Here is a 20,991-nt window from a genome sequence, read left to right on the forward strand (position 1 = left end):
TCTGTCCTTAAGCCTATCCTGATGTTTTCACTTTCTCCCTATTTCCAAGCCCCTCTTTCTGCTTGTATAGAGGGAGGATTGTCACTCACTAAGCCTCCTCTTGGAAGCAGCTTTAATTCAACATAAATCCTTAGACTGGCCCACAACTGCACTTATGAGGGAAAGCACAAAGGCACTGTAAAAAGGCAGGTGATTGGGAAGGTAAATCTCTCATTCAGAATTCTCACAGTGTAATTACTTCACTATGTATTTGATCATCTGAACTGAGACACTCTGGGAAAATCAAAGAAGATGCCATTAATATTTATTCTGGGACTCAACAGATTATAAACCAGGACTGTTTTAGGCAAACTTTCCAGGAGGGCCAGATCACATAAACCTTTGTCTCCTTTTGCCCTACCTCTCAGAAGCCTCTCTTTTGTGTCCTTCCTATTCAGCACATGCAGGAATGTCCCCAGAAAGCTTGGTTTTCTTTTCTCTGACCCATCTGACTACCCAAATGTCCCCCCAACCCTTATGCCTCCCCTTGCCCAATAACCATACCAGAGCCAAATTGGAGAGAGAAGCTCTATTTACACCAGGGGGACTGGAGAGGTGCAACCCAGTGGGGACATGGCTGTGTGCTGTTCTCTGGAGAGTCATGGTACAGTCCTAGGGTCAGGTCTCCTTCCTCAGCCTTTGCCTGAGGAGCCTTGATTTATCCTTCCCTTGACTCAGGGCTTTGAGGAAGTTAAAGGTATAATACTTCTGTAAGTTTCTTTGCTCCAAGCCCCTCTCTGAGTTTCTAGTTGCAATTTGCTTTCGTGCCAGAGTTGATGGGAGAGATTAGTAGTAGATCTGAGTATGGGACTGAGCCTACAGCAAGAGGAAGGAGGGAACTCCAGTATAGACTACACAAAGAGAAAAGGCAGGAAAGATACCAATGACATGAAAACAAAGGGAGAGAAAAAAGGTGAAAAGTCAGGTTCTAGATTTGCATGTTAGGAAGGGCAAGGTAATATGCCTGGAATGCACAATCCAAAGATTTTCACCTTTTCTAATTGCTTTCTGGAGCATCCAGGTTGTTCTTTCACCCTCTAAAGCCAGTATACCCATCCACACTATAAAATACCCACCTCAGAATTCAGACTCCCCAGGTTGAAGCTCTTCCATTTCCCGGATGCAGATGTACACAAAAATGGAAGCTGGGTGGATGCTGATGCCATCTTTAGAGAGCAGGTGTATGTGGCGGTAACCTGGAAAGGGGCAGGACAACAACATTAGGGAGGCAGCCAGAGCCAGGGTTGTTGGCCAGGGATCCAAGGACTGTCTCACCTTGTTTCATGCAGGTCCATGGCAGGGTATATTGACCAATAAAGTCATTTCGGGATTTCCAGTCATAATCCTGAACCACAAAACGCAGCATAGCAAGTTCAGGTACCAGCACCCGGAAGCACAGTGTCTGACCCCAGTAGGGATTAAAACCTGAGGTGGCGGGTAAGAAGGAATGAAACACGTTTTACTTTTTTTTTTTGCCTTAGTAGTACTAGGGATTGAACCCAGGGGCATTCTACCACTGAGCTACATCCCTAACCCTCTACCCTTTTTTTTTTTTTCTTGAGATAGGGTCTTGCTAAGTTGCTAAGGCAGGCCTCAAACTTGAGATCCTCCTGCCTCAGCCTCCCAAGTTGCTGGAATTACAGGCATGCATCACCATGCCCAGCTTCTCTTGGCCCACACTGTTTTACCTGTATTCTCACTTAATCTAGATGTCAATCAGCATTATATAGGTGAAGAAACAGGTTCAAAATGTGTAAGCAATTTTCCCAAGTAACTGGAAGCTATGGAAGGCCAGGATTCCTTGTACTATTCCATACTGCCCTTCTGCTATAGGGGTGGAGGTAGGGGTGGGTGGTGACATGACAGTATGGAAGGGAACCAACAGTTATACTCCTACCACCTCCTTCCCCAGCACTGCTGTCTCACCATTGTTCTCCACATAGTTGGTCTCCTGGCAGGTTGTGTCTGGACGGATGCCATAGATCTCCACTCTCACCAGTGGGTCCACAATGGACCTCTCTTTGGTGTTGTTCACTTTGGGGAGTTGCTGACCACTGATAACCTGCAACCAGGGCACTGGAACCTCATGAGTGCCTACCTAGCCCAACCCACCCCCCAATCTCTGACGCCCCAGAGGAGAGGACAAGGGACCTTGCACTAGCTTTTCAGTTTGCAAAACTAATCCTCTGCAAGCAACATATTTTCCTCTATAGTCTATCTGCAATTTTATCCACTTATTTATTGTACTGGGGATTATCCAGGAATGCCCTACCACTCAGATACATCCCCAGCCCTTATTTTTTGAGATAAGTCTTTCTTTCTAACTTGGTGAGCCTGGCTTCAAACTTGTAATCCTACCTCAGCCTCTTAAGTCACTGGGGTTACAGGCATACACAGCCCTTTCTGCAATTTTAAATGCACAAAGTTGAAATTTAAGAGGTTTGAAAGTAGACATGCTAATGACAGCAGCCTTTTCTGTAGCACTTCCTGTGTACCAGGTGGTGTAAGCACTTGACCTTAATAACTCCTGCAATCCTCACAATCCTGTGAGGTAGGCAGTAGTATCATTCCTATTTTACTGGTGAGTAAACTGAAGTACAGATGGGCTAACAAACTTGCCCAGTATTATACAACTAGGAAGTAGATTTTAAGCTAGGCAGTTGGCTCCAATGTCTTGTTAGCAATCAGGTTATTCTGCATCTCACAAGGCATTTTCAGCCAATTATGCTCTTGTCAGGCCTAGCCATATCTTCCCCCACTTCTATCCCAGTTATCCCAGGTTCTTTTCAACAGCTTCTCTTCCCATCATACCTGGACCAAAAGAGTCTGGGCCTTGAAAGGACTGAGGGGTTTCTCCGGGTTGAAGGAACTCTGGATATCACGCAGGAAATCTGGCTTTAGCACATAGCCACAGCCACTATTCTGGCGGAAGAGCCCATCACAGATGTCCATTTCAAGCCCTGCAGTCTGCATATTCATAGCCACTGAGGCCCCAGGAGAAAAGAAGGGAAAGATTCATCTCAGAAGACTTCCAGGTTCTCTTCCAAGGGAATAAGACAGGTATTGGGTATAAGAGTGCCTGCTGGGAACATCTTCAAAGATAGGTAGCCTTTTCCTCACCTAGCATTCAAGGTCATTCCCCCTGGCCCTACTTCCATTAGGGAACTTATCTCCCTCCACCCACTCCTGTAGTCCCACCTCCTGTCTCTGCTGCCTCCTCACCCATTTGGCAGCCTACATTCCAGAGTTCCTGGGGGTTGTAGTTGGATGAGTCTGTCCTCAGACCACTGGGATACACACGGCTTAACTGCCAGGCATTGTGCTGCACAAACTCATTGCCTGTAAAAGAAAGAAGGAGGAAGATGGAAGTGGGGTAGCTCCTGCCAATTCCCTGGCCCCAAGGACCCTGCCCACTCACTTCACTCTTTTCCCCAACATCTAAAGCTCAATGTCCCCTTCCCCCAGTGTCATCAGCCTTGTGCTCACTATTCCTAACTCCCTTCCCTTTGCCTGCTGTGATAATTTTCTTAACTCCATCATCTCTCTTGATCTCCCTTGTCCTCTTACTTGGGACTTACCACCATATCCCTGCCCATAAGTCTGAAGCTACCCATCCCGCGCTTCCCTCCCTGTCCTTCCATTTTGGTCCTAACCAGCCTCCTTGACAAGGCTTTTGGCCTTGGTTTCAGAGAAGGACGATATCTCATAGAAGTGGTAGTTCTCCTTTGAATGGGTGAAGCTGCGGAATGAGACAGACTTCAGGTAGACAACCAGGGCAGAGAGGGCTGGACACAAGACGGACCTGGATTTCTGAAGGAAAAAGTGGAGAGGAATTGAATCCTCATCAGCTTGAGAGGGAAGAAGCTAATGGCCCTCCATCCAATCTACACCTCTGCCCATTGCCTCCCCACTGTATTCTCCCTCCTGCCTCACCTGCTCAAGCAAGAGAAGGGACCCAAGATTGATATTAGAAGCCTGGGCCACAATGTGACAACAGATAGGCGGACAAAACAGCGGGCACATCACCTGGGGGTGGGGATGGGAATAAAGGCAGTCTGCATATACTGCTGGGATTAATTTCAGCTGCTGGGCTTGGAGAGTCCATTCTATGTTATATCTAGGATAACAGGTCTTTATCATTATTTTTAAACAGAGATGTGTTATCTTCCCTACCTCTCTTGTTTGAAAACAAATGAACAATAATCTTGATCAAAAAATACATGAATTCGGGCTGGGATTGTGGCTCAGTGGTAGAGCGCTTGCCTCACATGTGCAAGGCCCTGGGTTCGATCCTTAGCACCACATAAAAATAAATAAAATAAAGGTATTATGTACAACTACAACTAAAAAATAATTTTAAATATATATGTACATGAATTCATGCTGGGCATGGTGATGCATGCCTTTAATCCCAGCTACCTGGGAGGCTGAGACAGGAGGATCACAAGTCCAAGGCCAGCCTTAGCCACTTAGTAAGACCCTGCCTGGGGCGGGGGGATGGGGGAGGACTGGGGATGTAGCTTAGTGGTAGAGCTCCCCTGGATTCAATCTCCAGTACCACAGAAACAAAAACAACAAAATGTACATGAATCCAGAGAGGTATGTCAAGGTATGCAAATGATTGTGGAATTTGCTCCTGGTCAGATGTGAGGGTCGTAGAGTAACATCACAGGACTTGTCTCCTGAATTCCCATTTCCATCCCTGGACATGGTGGCAAGTTAAACATCACAGTCCCAGAGAGAACAGGAAAGCTAGAAGTCAGCTGAGCGGGCCAAGCAAGCCCACAAGAGAGAAATGCAGACTTCAAACCCAGATCTCAGAGGTCCCACCAATGGCACCCCTTCTCCCTTAGCCTTGCCCTTCCCCATAGGGATATGGACCACACTGGCAAAACTTTCTTAAAGCTTTCACCTTCCCCTCTCCAAACCTTTGGCCATTTCTGGCTGTACTTCAAACTCAAATTCCACCCATTATAAGAAGCTTTCTCTAAGCCCACTGGAGTTAAAGTCATTGTAATCATTCCACTAATCCCTATTTAGCCAACCTAATAGTGCTAAATACACACACATACACACAGTGGTTTTCAAACTGGACTTTAAGGAGATTGAGAAAGGTCTAGAGTCATCTAAGGGATCCATGAGAGAGCCAAATGAGGGGTTCAATTAGAATGGTTCTGTTTATCTATTTTGTATACTGAGTTTCCATATAAAATTTCATTAAAAAAAAATTTTCATGGCCCAGAAAAGTTGGAAAGCCACTGCAATGTATCTTTATTTGGTGATGTATCCCACACAGTGATGCCATCTATGCATTATTATACCTCTTTTCTTGGGAGGAAGGGTTATTTTTCTCCTTGGCCCTCCACCCTGCCAGGCTCTTATCTTCACAAATTAGCCTTCAGCTTGTAAAGCACGCTAACCAAATGCCGCCACAGAAAGACCACTCCTGGCCTACCTTCTTTTTGTCCTTATTCAGGTGGCTCAGCTCCAATGTCACAGGCTCGGAGGGGGACCCCAATGGCAGTTCTGACCCCTGCTGTCTCTCCAGCTGGGGTTCTGTCACTTCTTCCTCATCTTCAAGATCATCCTCAAGTGTTCCTAACTTCTTCCCCTTCACTAAGATCTTCCCTTTAAGCTGCTAGGGAACAAAAATGAAGAAAGATGTCTACCTGTCTGTTCCTGGGAATCTTGCAGTTCCTGCTGCCCTCAAAGGCAGTGAATAGTAGGAAGTTCCCCCATGAAGAAATTGATTGCTTAATACATACCAGAGGGATTCCCTTATTGTTAAACAAATTTGTAACATCTGTAGCCATATGAAAGATAGGTAAATAAATGTAGGCTTCTACCTCACATCTGAAACACTAAGAGTTTTTATCCTCTTAGTCAAGATTTACATATATAAAAGGCTATGGTGCACACCAGTAATCCCATTGGCTGAAGCAGGATGATCATGAGTTGGAATCTAGCCTCAGCAGTTTAGTGAGGCCCTAAGCAACTCAGTGAGACCCTTTCTATAAATTAAAAAAAAGGGGGGAGGGGAGGCTAGGGATGTTGCTCAGTGCTTAAGCACCCCTGGAATCAATCACCAGTACAAAAGAAAAAAAAAGTACAAAAAATATAAAGAACATAAAAGTATGAGAGGAAAACAATCTTTTTTTTTTTTTTCTTTTTGGTATCAGGGATTGAACCCAGGAGTGCTTAACCATTAAATCACATCTCCAACCCTTTTTTTTTTTAATATTTATTTTTTAGTTTTCAGCGGACACAACATCTTTATTTGTATTGTGGTACTGAGGATCGAACCCAGGCCGCACGCATGCCAGGCGAGCGCGCTACCGCTTGAGCCACATCCCCAGCCCTCCAACCCTATTTTTTATATTTTATTTAGAGACAGGGTCTCACTGAGTTGCTTAGGGCCTCACTAAGTTGCTGAGGTTGGATTTCAACTTCAGTCCTCCCTGCCTCAGCCTCCTGAGTTGCTGGGATTACAGGCATGCACCATCATGCCCACAAGAATCTTTTTTGGGGGGAGAGGGATGGTGGTACCAGGGATTGAACTCAGAGGCACTCGACTGCTGAACACATTCCTAGCCCTAGTTTGTATTTTTAAAAAATATTTATTTCTTTTAGTTGTACACAATACCTTTGTTTTTATTTATTTATTTTTTTTATGTGGTGCTGAGGATCCAAACCCAGGGCCTCTCACCCACTAGGGGGTCGCTGTACCACTGAGCCACAACCCTAGCCTCCTAGTTTGTATTTTATTTAGAGACAGGGTCTTACTGAGTTGCCTAGAGCCTCACTAAATTGCTGAGGCTAGCTTTGAATTTGTGATCCTCCTGCCTCCGCCTCCCAAACCCCTGGGATTACAGGCATGCACCACTGCACCCGGCCAGAATTTTCTTGAATAGAGAATTTTTTTGAATAATCTCATAATGGAAAAGACTTTAGAAACATGATATGAAAACTCAGAAGATGGGGCTGGAATTGTGGCTCAGAGGTAGAGCGCTCACCTAGCATGCGCTAGGCCCTGGGTTCAATCCTCAGCACCACATAAAAAAAAATAAAGATATGTGTCCACCTATAAGTAAAAAATAATTAAAAAAAAAGGAAACTCAGAGGATATCTAAAATATTGACAGGTATGGCTACATAAGTCTTAAAAACTTTTGTAAGGAAAAACATGCTAAAAGACAAAAGCAAAAATAGACAACAAAGTATTTCTCAAACCATTAATATCTTTAACACATAGGAATCATTACAATATCAATAAAAATTATAAACCCTAATAAAATTGGGTAAACAAATTGTCAGATAATTCAAGAAAAGAAAATATGGACTTTTTAAAAAATGATCTTTTTTCAGTATTTGCCATTATCAATCATCTCACTGTTGTTTGTAGTTACTCTCCCCTGTTGGTTGGAGTATAATTTGGTATTTTTTCCCAAGGGCAACTTGCAATAATAATCAAAAATGTCAAAATAAAAACTCTTTAACCCAGAGAGTTTTTATTTTGACATTTTTTGCCTCAAGGAATCCATAATAAAGAATCAATGGAAAAAGCTGTAGGTACAAGTAGAAAATCACTACCAAATGTGCAACTGGTTGAATAATTCTCCTTCGTGACATAAAATGGAATTCTGTAGAACTATTAAAAAGGAAAAATTTTTTTACAAGAACAGACATCCATGATATATATTTCACATATAAAAAGGTTATGGAAGCTGGGTTGGTGGCACATGCCTGTAATCCCAGCAGCTAGGGAGGCTAAGTCAGGAGGTTCATGAGTTCAAAATAAGCCTCAGCAACTCAGCGAGACCCTGTCTCTAAATAAAATATTAAAAAGGGCTGGAGATGTGGTTTGCTGGTTCAACACCTCTGGGTGCAATACCTGGTACGAAAAAGAAAAGGAAAAGGATATGGAAAACAACCTCATTTTTTTTTTCTTCGTGTCTATGTGAACATAGCCAGGTTCTGGGGTGCTTGCCTATAATCCTGGTGGCTCAAATGGCTGAAACAGGAGGATCACAAGTTCAAAGATAGCCTCAGCAATTTAGCAAGGCCCCGTCTTGAAACACAAAAAGGGCTGGGGATATTGCTCAGTGGTTAAGCACCCCTGGGTTCAATCCCTGGTACCCCCAAAATGACAAAAAGTGTGAATATATATATATATATTATATAAGCATTTAAAAATGTATTCTAGGGGCTGAGGGTATAGCTCTGCAGTAAAGCAGGGGCTTAGTATGTGTGAGACCTTGGTTAAAGCCCCAGTACCAAAAAAACCCCAAATTATTGATAGGTGTTATTATGGAAAAAGTTGGGATTATGATGGAAAGATTTCCCTTTCTCTGTATTATCTGTATAGTCTACACCAACTGTCAACTATCCGAAAAATAAGACATTTCCATTGAAAATTAAATAAAGGGCTGGGGTTGTGGCTCAGCAGTAGAGTGATCGCCTTGCACGTGTGAGACCTGGGTTCGATCCTCAGCATCACATATAAATAAATAAGTGAAATAAAGGTATTGTGTCCAACTATAACTAAAAAATAAATGTTTTTTTAAAAAAGAAAATTAAATAAAAAGTAAATAGTTGATTTAAAACTTAGAGAACTGTAAATGGAATTCTGTGTTCAATTAGATCTTTCAAAATTAAAGTTATCTCTAGGTATATTAAAGAGCAAGATGGTTCATTTGGGATAGAAAGATGTAAACAAGAGGGACATGAAGGAAGAAGTCAAGGTGAAGGAATGCAGAAGCCACAGTAAAGCCTGTCAGGGGATACCAGGTCCTTACCTCAGGTGAGGGAAGCTGAGTGGGTAGCAGCCCATCCAAGGTGGAACTCAGCAGCTGATCGTCCAGGATCTCAGTCAGATGGCGTACCATGGTCAGCTGCTGCTCCCAGGTGCAGTGGTTCTCCAGGGACAAGATGAGTGGATATTCTGATGCCTGTTGGGCGGGGGGGGGAGGGGGGCATGCTACATCAGAGTTCTAAAACCCTATACCCTCCTGTTCCAGACATTTGAGTTCCTAGCCCACCCTCTATTTACTCAAATTAGTACCCTGATTGTTAAATTCCTCCAACCCCATTATAGAGCTCAGTGAGAATTTGCTGGGTCTGGGGCCCACCCACAGGGACAAGATCCACATCTAAAGGTCATTTTTTGGGATCCCCAATTTCATACCTGTGCCAAGTCTGACTCAGGTCCTCTGAGACCTTTTGAGTTTTTAGGATCAGAAGGGGAGGACCAGGTCTTTATATTCTTAGACTTCATCTCCAGATTCCTAGTGTTTCCCAACCTTACTTGATACTGTTTGTTTCTTTATCTAGTCTCTCCCAGATGGGAGAGTGGTTAGTACCACTATGACTACTGGTTATTAGTAACACATCCAACACTTATTCATAATAATACCTTAATATCTGCCCAGTGCTCTTAGAGTTAAAAACCTCTCTTACATATATCATGCCATTTGCAATAACATTCCCAGCACCCCTTCACCCTCCCCAGAACCAGAGCCAGTCACTTTTCCCTTAGGCTCTTTTGTCTCAGCCCTCTTCCCAGCCTGGGGCTACTACCTGGAAGGCATATTGTTTAACTGTGGCCACAACATCTTTGAACAGGATTCGGGAAGTCAGGGTGTGTCCGTGATAAACAATGGGTTCCCCGTTAGGTCCATCCCATACATCTACCTCCACACAGCGGCACCCTCGTTTCAGGGCCCTGCAAGAACCCCAACCCCAGAAGCAGAAGAGGTCAAGTTCTGACCCTCTCCCCAATGTGGAGAGATCAATGCTCATCAGCACTTACCCATCCACACCTCTTCAAACTATGTACACTGTGTGTGTGTGTTTATTTATTTTAGTTGTAGATGGACAGCTTTATATTATTTATTTTTATGTGGTGCTGAGGATCGAACCTAGTGCCTCACACAGGCCAAACAAGCATTCTACTACTGAGCTACAACCCCAGCCCCTCAAGCTATGTATTCTTGGATGCTTCTCTGTCCGCTTGAGGATGGCTGCAGCTCTTACACCCACCCCACCCCACTCACAATTCTTTTTAGCCACCTATCACACATTACTTCATGATACTCCTGGTATTCTGGTTGTATATCCCTATACAACACTTGGGTTAGTTAAGCTTTCTGCATATTTACATTTAATTTCTTCCTCTCTGTCTCTCTCTGGTGATAGGGATTGAACACAGGGCCTCACACATGCCAAGAATGTGTTCTACCACTTGGAAGTTTCACTTAATTTTGAGTAAAAGTTCCACTCATTTTCATATCCCTTGAAGCTACTAGTTGAGTTGCTAGCACTAAAAACGTCTTGACTATTCAATCTAATCCATGGTAAATCAATAAAGGCAGCTACCACCTATTAGCTATTGACACATGGATTATCTCATTTAATCTCCACTACAACCTGAAAAGAACAGGTACTGTTATCTCCCTATTTCATAGATAGGGATCCCAAGATATAGATAGTACCAAGTGAGGAAGCTAGGCTTTGACATCCACCCGTCTGACTCCAGAACCGACCTTTTTTTTTTGGAACTAGGGATTGAATCCAAGGGCGCTTTACCACTGAACCATAGCCACAGCCCTTTTTATTTTGAGATAGGGTCTAAGTTGCTTAGGGTCTTGCTAAGTTGCTAAGACTAGCCTTGAACTTGCAAACTTTGTATCTCAGCCTCCCGAGTCACTGGGATTACAAGAGTGCATCACATGCCTGGCTGCACCCATGATTTTAACTCCCATGCTGTACTACTTCCTCTTTAACATTTTGCTTATTTGTTCAAAATATTTGTTAGGGTCTCTGAGTTCCAAGAGTTTCATAGCTCAGGAAAGAGAGAAATCTCATTTACCCATAGGGTTTCTTTACCATTCTCCCATCAGTCTTCAATATCTTCTTCAAATGTCTCAGGTATCCAGGGTTCCTCAGTCCCAGTTCCCCCCAATATCAAAGTGTTGAAAGCACTACAAAAATATCTCTTCAATCCCTGTTATTCACTCACTACCGCCCAATTTCCCACAGATGGTCCCTCTAATGAGCTGGACCCTTTCTCTACTACCACTGCACCGTATATATCCCTCGACGCTGCTCTGGCCACAAAGTTGGTCCCCAACGAGATAAGTATTGTGAGAGGAGTTAATGAAGTAGTGGGTCAGAGGTTGAGTCATATCCTGGTAGATGGGAAGGCAGGCCGGGTTGAAGATGTCTCCATCCTTTGAGCAGAGGTAGCTGAGGAAGCCATCCAAGCTCAGCACATGCCGCAGTTTGCCTACAGTGTGGAATGGGAAATGCTAGAGTGAGCTGCTCTGCAGGGGAGCCCCTCGGCATACCTACAGACCATCCTCCATCCCACTCCCTATGGGGTCTTGTCTTTCAGATGGTTCCCGATCCCAGCTTCCAGATCCCCAACTTGCCCCACCCAGTGTGTGTCATTTCAATCACCCCCACCCTCAGAGATTATTAAAGAGAGCCATTACAATTATTCTAGTCTAGCTGGGCATGGTGGTACACTATGAGTCCCAGAGACTCAAGAGGCTGAAACAAGAGGATCATAAGTTCAATGCCAGCCTCAGCAATTTAGCAAGGTCCTAAGCAACTTAGTGAGAACCTGTCTTAAATAAAAAGCAAAAAGGACTGGGGATGAAGCTGGAGTTGTAGCTCAGGAGTAGAATACTTGCCTAGCACATGTGAGGCACTGAGTTTGATCCTCAGCACCACACAATAAATAAACAAAGGTTTTTCTTTTAAAAGAGGTTTTCGGTCTGGCTGGTGAGAATATTACTTTTATAAAAAAGAACTGGTGATGTAGCTCAGTGGCTAAGTGCCCCTGGGGGTTCAATCCCCAGGGCCAAGAAGAAGAAAAAGATCATTTTAAGTCCAGTGCTATCTAATATAACTTTCACAGTAATAAAAGTGTTCTATTCTATGGTGTTGAATATTGTAGCCTTTATATACATGTGGCAGTGAGCACTTGAAAATGTGACTTGTTTGACTGAGGCACTAAATTTTTAATTTTATTTGATATTAGCTAATTTAAATGTATCATCACAAGAAACTCACAGTTGCCATAATGGACAGCACAGTGTCCAGTCCAAAGATTTAATTTTATAGATGGTTTTTAAAATTTATGATTTTAAATATAAAATTAAAGATTTAATTTTATAATCAAAGTCTAGTGAGAATCACAAAGAAGGTTGTTAGTGACATGGCCAAGGTACCTGTGTTTTCTTCCTATGTTACTTATGATCTGAGGGGTTCTTTCTACTGTCAACACTCCCAAGTGGTATTTTGGGGAGCATTTGTCAACATTGCCTTAAACTACCCTCTTGTTGAGGAAAGGGCCCTGTTTCTCCTTCTGTAACTCTCACCCGTCTCAGCATGGGCATCATACAATAGCAACTTGTTAACTGTTAAGATTGAGCATTTGCTCTATGCCAAGGACATTACATGCAGTATCTCACTTAATGTTCTCACAACACAATATGATCTGCTATGAGAAGTTAGAAAACTAGTCGCAGTCGCATACTGGTAAGTGGAGGGACTGGAATTTATATCCACGCATCCAGGAGTCAGAGTTTTGTCCTGTACCACTGGGCTATGCAATGTTACTGAGGATAATGCTGCTGCAGAGAGGTGCCCTTGAAAGTTAAACAACCTGACTGACATTCTCAGCTTCTTTGCTCCAGGTTTGACAAGGCCTTAGGCAGTAGAGAATGGTAGGATGTTGGGCAGGAAGTTTCATTTTTGCCATTGATAATCCAATTGCTCAGGTAAGTCCATGGTTGCTAGATACTTTGCATGTGCATCTTTTTATTTGATCGCTTATTTTATAAATGAGGAAATTGAGTCTCAGATAGGTTAAGTGACTTGCTCAAGGTTACTCAGTCAATTAGAAGCAAAGTAGGGACTTGAGCACAATTGACTAATAATACACTCAGCAACCAGAATATAGTATCTAATTGTCAAGTGAAAGGGGAGGGACTACTGGGAGTGGTAGGAAATAGAGTAAATATTGTCTTAGTCTATTTTATACTGCTATTGCAGAATACCACAGACTGGGTAATTAATGTATAAAGCACACTGGGTAATTAATTTATAAATTAATAAAGATAATTAATTTATAAAGATTTATTTCTTACAATTCTAGAAGAAATGAGAAGTCCAAGGTTGAGGGGCCTGCATCTGGTGAGTGTCTTCTTGCTATCATCCCATGGCAGAAGGTGGAAAGACAAGAGAACACATGGGAGAGCAAGAGAGGGGAAAGGGGCTTATCTCATGAATTAGTAATTTTTTTTGGGGGGGGGGTACTAGGGATTGAACCAGGAGCACTTAACCACTGAGCCAATCCCCAGCCCTTTTTATTTTTAATTTTGAAACAGGTTCTCACTAAGTTAATAATAATAATCTTGCTAAGTTGCTGAGGCTGGCCTTGAACTTGCTATCCTCCTGTCTCAGTCTCCCAAATTGCTGGGATTATAGGATTATACGCACCCAGCATGAATTAGTAATATTTTTTTTGTGTGTGTGTGTGGTATTAGGGATTGAACGCAGGGGTACTCTATCTGAGTTACATTCCCAGCCTTTTTTATTTTTTATTTTTTTGAGACAGGTTCTGGCTAAGTTGCCAAGGCTTACTGTCCTTCTGCCTCAGTCTCTTAAGTAACTGGGATTACAAGGTGCAGTGCCACCATATCTGGCTATGATTTGATCAATTTTTTTTAGTTGTTGATAGATCTTTATTTTTATTTATTTACATATGGTGCTGAGAATCGAACCCAGTGCCTCACACATGCCAGGCAAGTGCATTACCGCTGAGCCACAGCCCCAGCCCAATTTGATCAATTTTTAAGTCCCACCTCTCAACACTGTTGTGTTGGAGTTTAAGTTCCCATCACGGGTACTTTGGGGGACACATTCAAACCCTAAGTAATTGAAGTATACTAGATCCTGCACTGAGAACAGAATATCCTATTTCTTAATCCTCTGACATCCTTCTTCAATTTTATTTTCTGAAATTATTGCTTTACAACTCTTGTTCTTCTCTAAACTACCATACAAATCTGGGATCACTGATATTCTAACACTGTTTGACTCTAAGTTCCATGAGGACAGTGTTCTTGTCTAATCTAAGTGCCAATTATCTTTGATACGCAGTGTAGGTCCTGTTACATTTACAGGTACTTGATAAGCATTATCTGAAGTGGTGAATATATGATTAAACAAGGTGGAGTTGAGACTCAGGAAACCTGGATTACTTTGGCTCTCAATCAACTTATCTCTTCCTTATTTTCTAGAGAGGCACTAATTAAAAATTGACCTGGGTTGAATTCCAATTCTTTTCTCATTACCTGTTGACTTGAAGTAAATCGTTTAATCTCTCTCTCTCTCTCTCTCTCTCTCTCTCTCTCTCTCTATATATATATATATATATATATATTTTTTTTTTTTTTTTTTTTTTTTTTGTAATGTATTTTTATATGGTGCTGAGGATCAAACCCAGTGCCTCACAAGGGCTAGATGGTGCTTTTCCCACTAAGCTACAACCCCAGCCCAGTCATTTAATCTTTCTAAACCTCAACTTTCCTTTTTATAAAACTGATTTAATAATAGAATACATTCTAACAGAGGATTAAGGATTAGAAGAGAAAAGGTATGTAGCAATATTAGCAAATTATGGAATACTTACCAAAGACCCAATAAAGAGTATAGCCATTGAATTATAAGTTGTAGTGAGAACTAAATTAAGTGAATGAGAAAGTGCCTTGTAAATAATTTACTGTTAATGTAAATTTCTCACTCTGAAAGGAATGGAAGGATAGAAACAAGTCTAGAGACAAAGTCAAAGAAAGTTCAAGGATTAAGAAGGTGTATTTTAGCTGCATTTGTTAAATGCTAAATTATTTGCTTCTTCATCATGCCCCTGCCCAGAGCTGTCTAGATTTTTCATAGAGGGACTTAGAGATTCAAGAACACTTGGAAAATTTGAAGAAATCCAAGGAAAGGACAAAAAGCCAGGATTTAATGAGACAGCAGATAGGAACCATGAAGGGGAACTAGAGGAAAAAGTATAATTTGCATAAAGAAAAGGCCAAAGCAAGAGCACTAGGAGTTTTCTGTTGCCACTAAGGACAAAGTTGATATCAAGAAGGATTTTCTGAATGTAAAGAATATGAAATGTGAGCATAGGGGAATTAATCTTCCTCCTGAGAGAAGATACCTGTCTTATCCAGGCAGGGAATGGCTGTTCGCCTCTTCTAGAGGAACAGTTAAATGAGATGATTGGGCAGAGGACCAGAATAGGGATGGACTCAGTCTCCCATAAATTAATCAAAAGACTGTCTCTGGATCTTTATAATCATGGCCTGTCCCCCTCACACCATGGCTGGTACCTCTGTACACCTAGTTTCCCTTACCACTTTCTGAAGGCTCATAGCGGTCAATGAGTTCCAGAGCAAGGTCAGAGGCTCGCTCTCTTTCTTTCTGCTCCTCTCGAAGGAAATCCACAAATTCCAGCAGGGTCAGTTTCTGCCCATCATCAGAAAATTGTTCAAACATTTCATGCACCTCAGTGCGCTTTGTCAATGCCTGATAGAAATATACAAATTCTTCTCCTTCTAGAGTCCCAGAATTGGACATGTCTGCTTCCTGCAACAGGTTTAGGAGAGAGTGGACAGACATTTCAGTGGGAAAATTTATGACCTTCACTTGTTCTTAAGGACATCTCATTGACACATATATTCAAAGATGCTTCCATAAAACTCCACAGAACCCCTGACACCTTGTGTTCATAGAAGTCACTTCAGTAAGAAAAAAGCAAACTTGCAGCTATATCATTTGCTAGTAGAGAAAATTTCAACCAAAAAGAGTTCTTCTTCCCAAAGCTCCCTAGGTCAGGATATACTTCCTTCTATTACTCATATTCCAGTTGGGGTTTGTTCTAGGCACCTATGAAATTCTGGCCACAAACAGAGAGGTCCTTGAGGTCAACATAATCACATATTGTTATTTACCTTTCATGGGATTATGACTCATCTTTCCAACAAGACCAAATGGTAAGAATCATTCCCTACACTTTCCACTGAGCCTGTCATGATGCTAGGGCACACAGTAGGGATTCAACAAATGAATGTTGCTGACTGGCGTCAGATGCCTGCATGTAGATGGTTGGCTCCTGCAAATTCTTCCTCTGCAGACTCACCTGAAAAAGACCAAAGGCATATTCTTGGTCCATTTCCACATTCATCAGACGCAACAACCGCCGAACTTCTTCGAAAGTCATCCGACCATCTTGGTTTTTGTCTCCACGCTGGAACAAATCACTCAACCATCCAGGTCTGAGTCAAGGCAAAAGCACTGTATGTATGTGTTTGTGTGTCCAGAAGTATGTGCATGTTTATCCATTGACATCCCTCCCCTGTCTTTGTTGCCAGTCCCATGCCAATCCATTCCCCACACAGCTTTAGAATAATCTCTCCAGACCAACAATCTATCTTGTCACTGAATGGCTCAGGTACCTGCAGGGACCTCTCTGCTGCCTGAAGAAAGAAACTCAAATTCCTTAACATAGAAATTAAGATTCCCTTCACCCCTTGGATCTTATACAACACAGCCTGTTCAATATATCTCTGTCTTCCTTGCACTTTATAGCTAGACTCAGCAACTCCCTGCTCTCAACTTTCTCTCTTGCTCCTCAATTTCCTATCTCCAGACCTTTACTCATTCTGTTCTCCCAGGCAGAAGTGCCTTTCCCTCCTCCACTCATCATGTTCCAATTCTTCCATTTTTCAGACCCAGCTCACAAACTCTTTATTCCCTGAAGCTTTATCAATACACTCTTAAGTAGAATGAAATATCCTTCCTTTGAATACATACAAATCATCTAAGAACGACAATTCTTTGGAACTTAGATTATTTATATCCTCCTCTCCACTAACTGAAGCAATATCTGTATCTCATTAATATTTGGAACCCTAAAGCTTTGTATAGTTCCTAAAACATTTTGTTTAATAAGTGATTAATGAATGAATAAGTGAACTGGTGTACAATCCAGCAATCTTGAAGTTGTCTATATCATTGAGCCCTCTAAGAAATGGCTTCCTGTCCAATAACTATGGTATACCTATGGTAGTAAATGCTTTTGGATCTTCTGTTCAGCTTTCAGGAGCAGTGCCTTATTTGCACCTCTGTCTCTCACTGTCCCTTCCTCCAAATCCTACAAGTCCTCATTCATGCCAAACTCTGTGCCATCCCTAGCATTCATTTCTCCTTCAGAATCCTCAGTTACACTTAACCTAAGATGTCTCAGCCCATACAATCTGGACCCTTTAGCTTTCCTATCCCTCACCCCTTCCCATCTTCCCTAGCTCTGTAATATCTGGCTTCTTCAGTGATTCCCAGTCCCCACCCTGACTCCAACTTGTTGATACTGGTCCAGCCGCTCCTTTTGGTCCATGCTGGTAACAAGGTCCACCAAAAGCTGGAGTCCACGCATCCAGTTCTGGGCCTCCTTAACACTGTTGGCAATCAGATCCAGGTTGGGACGGCGGCCATGGAAGACAATGGTGAAGCCCTGCTCCAGGGGGAACTCATCTGCCAGGCTGCGCAGCAACTCAGAATCATGACCTTTACGCACTGTCTCCACATCGGAGATTGAGACTGCCAAAGAAGCAAGTGGGAGCACTGAGAAAGGGGTCCAATAAATTGTAGGGGCTAAGGGGCAAGGACCAGTGCCTACTTCTTCATGAAAACATAGAAAGGAGGAACTCCAGTCTCTGCAGACTGAGTCCCAAAAGGTGTAGTACAGAGAGACATAGTAGGGTTCCAGAGCCCATGTGAATCACTGCAGTTTGTTTCTATAGGCAGCTGGGCAAGGGACCTGTGCTATGGACAGCAAGATGTAATTTCCAGTCACAAAGTTAGCAGAGTGACACAGATCAAAACAACTTAATTCTTCAGTGTCCTCATCTTAAATAAGAATAGTCCTTTCCATGGTCAGTCTAAATAGTGATCATAGGAGGACTGGCAGGAATGATAAACGAGAACACGCTGAAAAGCAGTTACAACAAAGCAGCTCATGCTCACATTCAGATTTGAGGGTTTCTTCTTTCCAGATGTCTGGAGGGAGTAAAAAAAAATTCTTCCACTCCTTTTATGGAAGGGGTGGTGAGGACTGTGAACTTTAATTATGTCTCTAAAGCAGACTCTCTTAAATGTATCCTATGATCAAATTTATAGTGATATGCCAGGTGCAGTGGTGCATGCCTATAATCTCAGCAGCTCAGGAGGCTGAGGCAGGAGGATCACAGATTCAAAGCCAGCGTTAGCAACTTAGTGAGGTTGTAAGCCATCTAGTAAGACCCTGACTCAAAACAAAAAAATAAAATAAAACAAAAAAGGCTAGGAATGTAGATCAGTGATTAAGTGACTTTGGGGTCAATCCCTGGTAAAAGGGATTTTCTAAAAAAAGAAAATATTGTTTTTCTTTTTTTAGAGGCATCACAAAGAGCTTGGCCAATAGGATGAACACTGTTATTTTTTTCTTCAGTACTGGGGATTGATCCCAGAGGTGCTCTACCACTGAGTTATACCTCCATGCTTTCTCTTTTTTATTTTGAGACAGGGTCTCACCAATTTGCTCAGACTGGCCTTGAACTTGTGATCCTTCTGTCTCAGCCCCCTGAGTGGGTAGGATTATAGGTGTGCCCCACCACATCCAACTTTGATATGTTTTTTTATGTTTTAAAAATACATAATGGGGGCATTGTGGCTCAGTGGTAGAGCGCTTGCCTCACACGTGTGAGACCCTAGGTTCGATCCTCAGCACCACATAAAAATGAATAAGTGAAACAAAGGTATTATTTCCAACTACAACTAAGAAATAAATACTGGGGCTGGGATTGTGGCTCAGTGGTAGAGTGCTCGCCTGGCACGTATGAGGTCCTGGGTTCGATCCTCAGCACTACATAAAGATAAATAAATAAAGGTATTGTATTCAACTACAACTACAAAATAAATATTTAAAAATAAACAAATAAATAAATAGATACTAAAAACTAAAAAGTACCATAATGGAGCTGGGGTTGTGGCTAAGTGGTAGAGCACTTGTCTAGCATGTGTGAGGCACTGGGTTTGATTCTCAGCAACGCATATAAATAAGTAAATAAAAGTCCATGAACAACTAATAAAAATATTTTTTTAAAAATACCATAATGGCTAACATTTATTAAATGCATCCTGGTTTCAGATCCTGTGCTAGGTATGTGCTTTACAAATCAACTCATTGAGTCTCTGTAACCTAGTAGGTAGGTACTGTTTTTTTTTTGTACGGGAGATCGAACCAGGGTCACTTAACCACTGAGCCACATCCCCAGCCCCCCCTTTTTTATATTTTTTATTGTAGATGGACAGAATACATTTATTTTATTTGTTTATTTTTTTTTATGTGGTGCCAGGGATCGAACCCAGTGCCTCCTGCATGCTAGGCAAGCGCTCTACCACTGAGCCCAAAACTCTGGCTCCCCCAGCCCCCTTATACATTTTATTTAGAGAAAGAATTTCACAGAGTTTTTTTAGGGCCTCACTAAGTTGCTGAGGCTGACTTTGAACTAATGATCCTCCTGTTTGAGCCTCCTAAACCACTGGGATTATAGTGTATACCACTGCACCTGTGGGCAGGTATTGCTTAATACTCATTTTACAGATGAGAAACAGAAGCTCAGTTTAATTAAGTAAGTTGTCCGAAGCCACTCCTTTAGAAAGTAGAAGAGCTAGGATTTTAATTCAGGCAGGCTGATGCCTAAGGTCATGGTCTTATAATAACAATAATAAAAAAGATATAGCCTATGACTTATTGAATCTTACTTAGTGTGCCAAGACTCAAGTCCTTTATATGCAATATTAATTTTTTAAAAATATTTTTTTAGTTGTAGATGGACCCAATACCTTTATTTATTTATTTATTTATTTTTATGTGGTGCTGAGAATAGAACCCAGTGCCTCACACATGTGAGTCAAGCGCTCTGCTCCTGAGCCACAATCCTAGCCCTGCAAAAACTAATTTAATCCTCCATAACAGCCTTACAGGAGCAAATATTATCTATGATCTCCTTGCACAGGCTCAGATACAGCCACAGTGGGACAGCACAAGGGCATACTATTGTAAGACTCTGGTATCTCCCCTACCCTCAGGCTGCCAGGTTCCTCTGGGACCTTCCACCCTTGTGCCCACCCGCAGCTATCCAGGTCACTCACAGGTGGGCTTTTCACTGCCCCTAGCCTGACGAGCATGCCAGACTGTCATGCCATCATTCTGAAGTCTGAAGTATCTTGGCTTCTTCCAGCTTTTCGATCTCACCTTGCGCATCAGTGTGCCTTCTTGCATTTGCAGCAGGTCCTGATCAGTGGTCAGCCCTGGGACAAGAAAAGCAGGGAGAGATAGCCAGTGGAGAGGGGAGAGGGCCCAGAAGGAGCTCTAGAACAGGGGTCCAGTCTCCTTTCCTTTTCTGGGCTTCTTCCTAAGCCCTCTTCTCCTGAAAGGGTACTCACGGTCTTGTATCAGGGATGCCATCACTCATTGGTCCGCCAGCTGGCGCCAGAGTCACCTAAAAGAAGCAAAAGAAGGAAACCACTGTTTCCTTAGTGCGCAAAATATATGGGTCAGGTACTTCATCTCCATAGTCAGCTATATTTTACTTCTAATTTGAGGTTCGTGACTCTGAGGCTTAGGTAGCCTAAGAATCTTGCCTCAAATTTCATAAAGATCAGAAATTTAAGGCTGGGATTGTAGCTCAGTGGTAGAGAGCCTGCCTAGCTTTTGTGAGGCACTGGGTTCGATTCTCAGTACTGCATATAAATAAATAAAGATGCATCAACAACTAAAAATATTTTTTTAAAAAAGATCAGAATTTAAAATCAGATATATCTTGTCCCAGAGCCTCTG

General features: G+C 42.3%; 1 protein-coding gene across 1 annotated transcript; it reads right to left on the reverse strand.

Annotated features, from left to right (window-relative positions):
- Window positions 1-1,107: 1,107 nt before the first annotated feature.
- Window positions 1,108-20,708, reverse strand: Plcd4 (phospholipase C delta 4). The gene is made up of 16 exons (XM_071619614.1): window positions 20,598-20,708; window positions 20,304-20,462; window positions 17,480-17,708; window positions 16,252-16,387; window positions 15,467-15,698; window positions 11,121-11,322; window positions 9,615-9,759; window positions 8,834-8,986; window positions 5,495-5,677; window positions 3,973-4,065; window positions 3,693-3,879; window positions 3,262-3,378; window positions 2,851-3,023; window positions 1,966-2,101; window positions 1,315-1,464; window positions 1,108-1,235 (listed from the first exon to the last, which is right to left on the reverse strand). The coding sequence occupies exons 1-16, from the start codon at window positions 20,617-20,619 to the stop codon at window positions 1,117-1,119; spliced, it is 2,436 nt and encodes an 811-aa protein (XP_071475715.1). The 5' UTR covers window positions 20,620-20,708; the 3' UTR covers window positions 1,108-1,116.
- Between the last annotated feature and the right edge of the window lie 283 nt (window positions 20,709-20,991).

Source organism: Marmota flaviventris, chromosome 11, assembly GCF_047511675.1.
Source record: "Marmota flaviventris isolate mMarFla1 chromosome 11, mMarFla1.hap1, whole genome shotgun sequence".
NCBI lineage: Eukaryota > Metazoa > Chordata > Mammalia > Rodentia > Sciuridae > Marmota > Marmota flaviventris.